At 42.3% G+C, this 10,097-nt stretch overlaps 1 protein-coding gene across 1 annotated transcript in view; it reads left to right on the plus strand.

Moving 5' to 3' along the window:
• LOC149456086 (5-hydroxytryptamine receptor 3C-like) overlaps window positions 1-8,007 on the plus strand; it is a 28,345-nt gene extending 20,338 nt beyond the window's left edge. The window contains exon 9 of the mRNA XM_089685508.1: window positions 7,580-8,007. Within this exon, the coding sequence (XP_089541634.1) occupies window positions 7,580-7,848 (269 nt within the window). The 3' untranslated portion in view covers window positions 7,849-8,007. The remainder of the gene's footprint in view (window positions 1-7,579) is intronic.
• Window positions 8,008-10,097: the final 2,090 nt, after the last annotated feature.

The raw sequence follows: 10,097 nt of genomic DNA on the forward strand, positions 1-10,097 counted from the left end.
GTCAATACTCACATATAGGCCTGGTGGCTGACAATATATAACAATGCAAGGTTTCTCAACTCAAACCATTTGCAATAGCCCTACATAATGGTTCAAGCCAGACTGCTCTTTGCACTCCACAATCATAAGACAGCAGGTCCAATGTCTAAAATCACTCTTTATTTGTAACTTTAGTATACTGGTAACAGTACCAGCTAAAGCATTGCAGACTAATAGCTGGTGTAGGCATTATGTCACGTACCTGACTGTGGAGCCTGAGACAATGAAGGTGGCCTTTTGCATGATCCTCACCCAAGTTCCCCTGGTGGTGGATACAGGGACTGCTAGGGCAGCAGAAGGGTGCAGGTGCCAAGAGGTTGGTTCTGCAAACTTGAACTTGGGAATGCTAAGGTTGGATGAGCAGAAGCGAGGATTCAGGTCACAAGCCATGTTTGGTAACAGCCAGGCAGGAAGGTAAAGAATCATGACCAGAATCCAGATCAGAGACAGGATCAGCAATATGCTGGCAGTGAGGTACAAAATCAGCAGGTGGAATCTTGGTCAAAAGTTCAGGCTGGGATTGGTAACAAATCAGTAGCAGACATAACAGACAAGGGTAATCCGATTATAAGCGTAGCCTGGTCAGTAGCAAGATCAGCAGGTTTTCATGAGTACAGAACACAGGAAGCAGAGCTGAAGACAATCCAGCACTGAGGCTAGGCAGACCTCAGGTTTAAATAGGCTGCAGGGTGCCAGGATCTGTGAGTGCGCCCTTGTGGGTATTTGTACGTGACTTCACACCTTAACAGCATCACAATACAGTAACTTACATACTCCACCTCTTCCTATACACAAATTATACAAAAATGGCAATACAGGCGCACCTCGGTTTACGAACGCCTCAGTTAACGTAATTTTTGGTTTATGAATGAAAATCCATTGAAAATAATGGTTCGGTTTACAAATTTTTTTTGCAATACAAACGGATTAATTGGTTTTCAGTGCATTTACGGTTTTTTTTAATCATGTCTCTTTATGCCTTTAAAGTGCACTTTATAAAGAGTTTTAAACAGATAAAACTTTTTTTTACTTTTTTCTGACCTCCGGGGCGGATTAAGTGGTTTTCAATGCATTTACGACTTACCGTATTTTTCGCACCATAAGACGCACTTTTTTCCCCCCCAAATAGGGGGGAAAATGTCAGTGCGTCTTATGGAGCGAATATGGAGCGGCCGGTCCGGTATTTCCACTGCCGCCGTGTCAGAATACCGGGCCGGCCGCTCAGCTCTACAGCGGGACCTTATAGAGATGACTGCTGACCTTTGGGGAGGGGGGGAGCGGGTACCTGAATTTGACAGATACCCGCTCCCACTTCCGTGGAGTTGTTCTTTCATCTTACCCGTTCCTCTATCCAGCGGCGCGGTCTTCCCGGCTTCTGTAGTGTGGGCATGACAGCCGGGTGCCAAGTGCGCATGCGCAGGAAGCGGTGCTTTTTGTGAATGGTAAGGCGGCACCTGGGACACATGACAGATCCCAGAAGCCGCCGGACCAATCACAAAGCGCAAGTGCTTCTCGCTCATGCGCACTGGGCACCCAGCTGTCATGCCGAGCGCCATTACAGAAGCCGGGAAGACAGCGCGCGGCTGGATAGAGGAACAGGTAAGATGAAAGAACAACTCCGCGGAGGTGGGAGCGGGTATCTGTCAAATTCAGGTACCCACTCCCCCTCCCTCCCCAAAGGACAGCAGTCATCCCCTATACTATCCGCAGTCTCTGGTCATCCCTGTGCTGTCCGCAGTCTCTGGTCATCCCCTGTACTGTGTCCGCAGTCTCTGGTCATCCCTGTGCTGTGTCCGCAGTCTCTGGTCATCCCCTGTACTGTGTCCGCAGTCTCTGGTCATCCCTGTGCTGTGTCCGCAGTCTCTGGCCATCTCCTGTACTATGTCCGCAGTCTCTGGTCATCCCTGTACTGTGTCTGCAGTCTCTGGTCATCCCCTGCACTGTGTCCGCAGTCTCTGGTCATCCCTGTGCTGTGTCCGCAGTCTCTGGTCATCTCCTGTACTGTGTCCGCAGTCTCTGGTCATCTCCTGTACTGTGGCCGCAGTCTCTGGTCATCCCCTGAACTGTGTCCGCAGTCTCTGGTCATCTCCTGTACTATGTCTGCAGTCCATTAGTTCAGAATTTTTTTTCCTGTTTTCTGCCTCTAAAACCTAGGTGCGTCTTATGGTCAGGTGCGTCTTATGGAGCGAAAAATGCGGTAATTTTTAATCATGTCCCTCTACAGTATGTATTCTTTTAAAGTGCACTTTATAAAGAGTTTTGAACAGATAAAATACTTTTTTCTGACCTCCGGAACGGATTAATTGGTTTTCAATGCATTCTTATGGGAAACCGCGTTTCGGTTTACAAATTTTTCGCAATATGAAAAGTCCTGCAGAACAAATTAAATTTGTAAACCAAGGTACGCCTGTATTGGTGCTTATCAGGTAGATGACAGTGTTTTCTTTTTTTTTAGAAAGCACAAAAAATAAATATGTCTGAGAATGCACCACATGAATATTTATACTTCAGCTCTTGTCCCTTGTATACCCCTTATGGACCAGAGTAAGATTTACATTTTCACTAAATGCATGTTTTTGCAACGATAAGTACATAAGGTAGAAAAGCAATGCTTTATAGTTTAATTTTCTATGTATAGTAATCTATGACAAAAAGCAGTAAAATGATTAAAACATTGTAATTTTTTTCTATTTTGACCAATGTTAGGTTAAAAAAAATAGTTTTTCTTATTGAAAGTGACACTAAAAGTGTGTTTCTGGTACAAAGCATGGTCAACATACAGTATTTGAACATAAGAAAAGTTTTTGTGCTTTTTCCTTTTATGTGACACTGAAAGAAATAGCAAATAAAATAAAATGAATGAAAGCAAAAAATGTTAACACTAACAAAAAAAACCTCTAAAAATCAGAAGAGAAGGAGAGAAATTAGTGGGAGAAAACTCTCTTTATAGATTTGTACCTACAGGTAGACCTATAATAAGCAGGTTCCTTGCCAGCCCATAAACATACAATACAACTGATTGCCCCCTAGCGCTGCGCTTGCTTATTTCATTCTGAGTTCTACTGTATGGGGGAATAAAAGAGGCTGATAATAAGTCAAATATATGTGCATACACTAGTTGAATTCAAAGAGAATTTTTTATGTATACTGTACATAATTGCATTAATGGTGCTACATTATATGTGAAATATAGCTTTGAGGTGTGGGGTTACTAAGAAAAACAAACATACATAATGACCATGCTGCATTATTGGTGTGACATTGCAGGTGTCCCATGCTGGCTCTAAGGCCTCATGCGCACTGGACATTTTTTTAACTCTCCTAGAAGCCTTTCACCTAGCAGCAGCGTTTTGGAAATAAAAAAAAAGCCAGATGCTTGTAGAAGTGTGTTAGTCATTTACCCACGTCAAGCTTTTGATCATTAATTCATTTAATTGGCTGGAATAAATCATTTTATCTGGTCATTGAAATGAATTGACACTAAAGCAGTAAATTCATGTTTACACGTGTTGACACGCGCCAAACATTTTTTCTGCCAAAACTGCTGATCCTAGATGCACGGCAGTGTTTTTTTTCCTGCCTCTAAACTCTCATGCCAGTAAATGTTTCTAAACGTTTATGTGTGTATTTGCCAAAATGCAGGGCAATTTATAGGCATGAGAAAAAAACATGTCTGACGCCCCTAGGAGCATCTGTAAATATGTCCAGTGTGCATCAGGCTTAAGATTGAGAACTGAGCAATCATATACCCAATCAGCTCTGGGTCTGCATACAGCCGAGAACATTGACTGTCAGTCACTGCTCTCTGCGCTTCCAGCGCTCACTGGTGCACAAGGCTGGGGAAGGTTGTGGTCAAAGATTGCGCCAGCTCTCAGCTGTGCACTTAAAGGAGGAGCCACCTGTGACGACAAAATGGTGCCCGACCCCTGCCCTTCTCACCAACTCTCGACCAAAGGACAAGCCGATCTCGCACTGCTCTGTCACTTGTGTAACAATGCCACTCTCAGCTGCGCCCTGCACAAAGATTTTCCAGCTCGCAGGACTACAATCTATGTGCCAGCAGCCTGAGAGCAATTGTTACTGGGTCAGGTTAATTACACAATTAACCTTTAACGCTGCCACCACCACCTTTTTGCAGAGAAGGAGGAAACTCACAAATCTTAGCAGTAACACTATGATATTAGCATAAGTGTCTGTAACACACACTGTCACCACAGACAGGGATATTCAGAGGATTATTATATACAGTAGCACTCTTCAAGAGACAGAGATTCTTTAGTTTGCATTAAAAGCTTTAGAGACAGTTTCAACACTTTTCAAAATAGGATTTACTACTAAAAAGGTCAAAATGGTGCAATTAAAATATTTACAGAATAAGATGTTACAAAGATATAAAGAGAACAATAAAGCAACAGAGAAATAAAAGAAAGGAGTTAAAAAGGCAGAATACTTGCAATGTCCTAAGCAGAGTCGAATTGTTTGAGCAAAAAGGTTGCCTTGGCTGTCAAGTCCGTTAGATGTTTCTTGATTGATGTTAAACGAGAGCTCCCTTCTCCAGGCCCGTCAGTCCTTTTCTATGATATTAAAGGGGTGTTTCCTGAGAACAAATGACCAATCATCCAGTTTGGGGATGGGGTCTAGGAGGTAACCAAGGTTATGACCAAGTTGCCTTACAATTTTATACTAAGGTTAATAACCTCCAATAGGTGCAGGTGGCATCCTAGCAACTGGCAGATTAATATTCAGAATTATATTTCAAACCCAGGGATACCAAACACAGCGTACCCTTGTCACCCAGGAGGAAAGAGAATGCTTTCTTCCCCTTCCTAGGTGCTAATATAGTCATGTAAGGCCTTGCTTGACACATTAAAATGATCTATCCAAATATATACCTAATATTAATGTGCCCAGTTCCTGCTGAACTTTATGAATTGTATGCGAAATGTCTACATGTGGAACGGACATTTTATGGCACGCTCTGTATCCTAGAGCCCTAATGGCTTAACTGGTCATGGCTGACTGAGTTATTCTACGATCGGGCAGACGAAAGTGGTTTTCAAAGCAGACCTCCTTCACCAGACTAATTAGCTGTTTACAGCCCTGGAGCTTCATCTATCTGTGTTTCTATTGTGCACAATCATCACACCACCTGTTAATCAGGCAGCCAGATGGATCCCTAAAATAATATTAAGCCGGCCACACATGGGTCGAATTCTGAAAGAATTTTCTTTACAATTTTGAACCATTAGTGAGCCACAGCAAAGGCCAATTTTCAAGGTACCATCAAATTTGAGTGACCGGCATGTTGGAATTTTTTTTGAAAAACAAACTAATTTCTAATAAATGATGAGAGTATCGTGCCAGAAATGTAACTAAAAAAGAAATGAGCATGAGCTGTGACCTGGGATGAAAAGAAAATTCTTGGCCATGAAAATTCTTTTCTGTAGCAACATGAGATAAGGCTTGGCTTTCGAAATCAATAGTGAAACCATCAGATTACACGCACAAATTTTCAGATTTTCTAAAGAAAATTTGTTCTGAATTCGACCCATGTATGGCCTGCATTAGGATCCTTCTCAAGCCTGGCTACTTGCAGACTCTGAGTCACAGAAGTACAATAGTAAATGTACATATATGACCCTTAAGAGAAATACAGCCAAAATATGTTTGGCCATACTTCTCTTTTAAAGCTATTATCTAGGTTTTATACAATTAATACACAAAGAATGGATTTTTTATTATTATTATTATTATTATTACTATTATTATTATTATACAGGATTTATATAGCGCCAACAGTTTGCTCAGCGCTTTACAATATAACGGGAGACAATACAGCAACAATACAGTTCAATACAAGAGGGTTAGGAGGGCCCTGCTCCTTGGAGCTTACAATCTAAGAGGGATGCTAGTAATACAAAAGGTAATAACTGTGGGGGAAGAACTGATAGGAGGAATAGAAGATTTGGTTATTAGCTGAAGGCAGGATAGGCTTCCCTGAAGGTTTTCAGAGATCACCTAAAAGTGGGCAGAGTAGGCGATAGTCTGATAGATTGGGGTAGAGAGTTCCAGAGGTTGGGGGAGGCTCTGGAGAAGTCCTGGAGATGAGCATGGGAGGAGGAGATAAGGGACCTAGAGAACAGAAAGTTGTGGGAGGAGCGGAGAGGACAGTTTGGTTGATATTTGGAGACAAAATTGGTGATGTAATTTGGGGCAGAGTTACAAATGGCTTTTATATGTTATTGTTAATGTTTTGAATTTTATTCGTTGAGCTATGGGAAGCCAGTGGAGGGATTGGCAGAGAGGGGTGGCAGATACAGAACGGTTAGTAAGGTGGATGAGTCTGGCAGCAGCATTTATGATAGACTGAAGAGGGGATAGCCTGCGATGAGGTAGGCCAATGAGGAGGGAGTTACAATAGTCAAGGAGAGAGATAACCAGGGAGTGAATAAGTTGCTTAGTAGTTTCCGAGGTTAAGAACGAGCGTATCTTGGAGATGTTACAGAGGTGAAGTTTACAAGATTTGGACAGTGATTAGATTTGGGGCTGAAAGGACAAATGGGAGCAGGGGTGACTGACCATTTGGGCCCTTGGGCACTGGCCGAGGGCCTGGGGTCAGTAGAGGGCCCCATGAGATGCCCCTGGTACCTTTCATAGGCTTTTTTGGGTGTGGTTTGAATCGTGTGGAGTCAATCTGCACATGCTCAGTTTGGTGTGTATTGCTAAAGAGGTTTTTTTTTTTCTTGGGAGAGTGCATGTGATCAGCACAGGGCCAATCAGGACTGTCCAAACAGAGGTCAGGGGTCCTGCATCTTCCTAGAGCAGAAAGAAAACTCCCCCTACAAGCTTTAACATATGCTCAGATGGCAACTGATGGAAGTCACAAGACTGCTCTAACTGCTGATAATAAAAGGTATTTAGCCATTTTAATTTACTAAAATAATTGCATTTCCATGTTCTGTATACTATGGCAGACCAGATATAGTGAATGCAGGGTCTTGGGTTTAGTAACACTTTAGTCAAGTTATCGAACCAATGAATAGTATAGTGAGCACAATTTTGTTGACAAATGATGGCAATGTTGATGAATCTGCAGGCAAATCCAACTGGCAAGTGTGTTTTAGAAAAAGAAAAAATGGCTTCCTGGAAAATGGCACCTTCACCCTTTTATAAATATGTCCCTAATGAAGGGAAACGGAAACGGGATGAAGTCACTAAGAAAACAAAATAGTTTGAATTAGAGCCTCAGTGGAACATGGGGAAGAGATTAGAGATATTTTCACATTGCACTTCACAGCCATCTCTCATTATATCACACAGTGGATGTGTCCTTTAGGTCCTAATCCACAAGAAATTCTGCCCATCACCTGGGAATGGATCAAACCATCATAACATCTCCTGCTTGTACAACCTGTTATATACTGTACTTTCCACTTATATTAAACAAGGATTTTGAAGTCACTCAGATAAAATAAATTGTGTACTTTTGAAAAAATATTTTACATATATACTGACATTATGCTGTCTTTTTTTTCCATAGAGCACAAGGATTTCTCGCTGCCAGTTCTGGAACTGCTCCCACCGGAAGCTCTGTGCCCTGGTGCAGAAAGGCAGCTGGCACTTATTAGCCAGAATCTTCGTATGGTGCGAGAAATGTTAGAAAGCAGGCATGATCTGCGGTCACAGGAAGAACAGTGGGTGCAAATTGGTTATGTGTTGGACTCGCTGTTGTATCGTCTTTATCTGATCTTCATTGGGTCATATGCCATTATCATCATCAGTGTGTGGTGTGTCTGGTATAACATATAAAGTCATAAAAGAACTATGATGTAGTGGACTTCCCCTCCCGACATTTTTGCACACTCTCCTTTCCACCTTGTTTTCTCCCTTGGTTTCCACCTTATTTTCTTCATACTATCTTAAAACATACAATATCACCTTTCTGCATGAATTGTTCTGATTCAAAGAGGTTAGTGGGCACATGGTCACTGACTAAAATTACATACAGTCATGGCCGAAATTGTTGGCACCCTTGATATTTTTCCTGAAAATCAAGTATTTCACACAAAAAAGGTATTGCATTAACACATGTTTTGCTATACACATGTTTATTCCCTTTGTATGTATTGGAACAAATATAAAACAGAGGCAGAAAAGCAAATATGACATAATGTCACACAAAACCCCAAAAATGGGCTGGACAAAAGTATTGGCACCCTTAACTTAATATTTGGTTGCACACCCTTTGGAAAACATAACTGAAATCAGTCGCTTCCTATAACCATCAATAAGCTTCTGACACCTCTCACCCGGAATTTTGGACCACTCTTCCTTTGCAAACAGCTCCAGGTCTCTCTTATTGGAAGGACACCTTTTCCCAACAGCAATTTTAAGATCTCTCCACAGGTGTTCAATGGGATTTAGATCTGGGCTCATTGCTGGCCACTTCAGAACTCTCCAGCGCTTCTTTGCCATCCATTTCTGAGTGCTTTTTGACGTATGTTTGGGGTCATTGTCCTGCTGGAAGACCCAGGATCTTGGACGCAAACCCAGCTTTCTGACACTGGGCCCTACAGTGCGACCCAAAATCCTTTGGTAATCCTCAGATTTCATGATGCCTTGCACACAGTCAAGGCACCCAGTGCCAGAGGCAGCAAAACAACCCCAAAACATCATTGAACCTCCACCATATTTTACCGTAGGTACTGTGTTTTGTTCTTTGTAGGCCTCATTCCGTTTTCGGTAAACAGTAGAATGATGTGCTTTACCGAAAAGCTCTATCTTGGTCTCATCTGTCCACAAGACGTTTTCCCAGAAGGCTTTTGGCTTACTCAAGTACATTTTGGCAAACTGTAGTCTTGCTTTTTTATGTCTCTGTGTCAGCAGTGGGGTCCTCCTGGGTCTCCTGCCATAGCGTTTCATTTCATTTAAATGTCGACGGATAGTTCGCGCTGACACTGATGCTCCCTGAGCCTGCAGGACAGCTTGAATGTCTTTGGAACATGTTTGGGGCTGCTTATCCACCATCCGGACTATTCTGCGTTGCAATCTTTCATCAATTTTCCTCATCCGTCCACGACCAGGGAGATTAGCTACAGTGCCATGGGTTGCAAACTTCTTGATAATGTTGCGCACTGTGGACAAAGGCAAATCTAGTTCTCTGGAGATGGACTTGTAACCTTGAGATTGTTGATATTTTGCCACAATTTTGGTTCTCAGGTCCTCAGACAGTTCTCGTCTCCTCTTTCTGTTGTCCATGCTTAGTGTGGCACAGACAGACACACAATGCAAAGGTTAAGTGAACGTCTCTCCTTTTTATCTGCTTTCAGGTGTGATTTCTATATTGCCCACACCTGTTACTTGCCCCAGGTGAGTTTACAGGAGCATCACATGCTTGTAACATTCTTATTTATCCGCAGTTGTGAAAGGGTGCCAATACTTTTGTCCAGCCCATTTTTGGAGGTTTGTGTGACATTATGTCGAATTTGCTTTCTTTCCTCCCTTTTTTTGTTTTGTCCCAATACACACAAAGGGAATAAACATGTGTATAGCAAAACATGTGTTAATGCAATACGTTTCGTGAGAAATACATGATTTCCTGGAGAAATATCAAGGGTGCCAACAATTTCGGCCATGACTGTATATAACACAATTTATGCCCTCACTTCCTCAGTCTGTCTTCCTTTTTTTCATTCTTACAAGTCTCGTTATAATGCGAGACTTGTAAGAATGTAAGGGCTTTTTTTCTCACAGAATAGGTGCAGGAACTCCCCTTTTAACCCATTCTCTCTGCCACTACCCTCCTCCGAGCACTATTCCTTGGTTTTATCCCCTACCCACCTCCCAGTGCCACCCTTTTAGGGAATACAGAACCAAGTATCATTTTGTGGTGTTGAGTTATTTTGTATTGAATGTGTTAATAATAGCAAGAAAAGCAGTAAAATAGATCCTGTGCAGCAAGGAACAATAGACCCCCAAGCAACAATGGACCACCTGCAACAAAATATCCCCCAGCAACAATAGACCCCCTGGTACCAGCAACAGATCTCCCTGCAGAC

This window comes from Staurois parvus, unplaced genomic scaffold (genome assembly GCF_062004578.1).
Source record: "Staurois parvus isolate SC_StPar_1 unplaced genomic scaffold, SC_StPar_1.0 ptg000376l, whole genome shotgun sequence".
NCBI classification, from domain to species: domain Eukaryota; kingdom Metazoa; phylum Chordata; class Amphibia; order Anura; family Ranidae; genus Staurois; species Staurois parvus.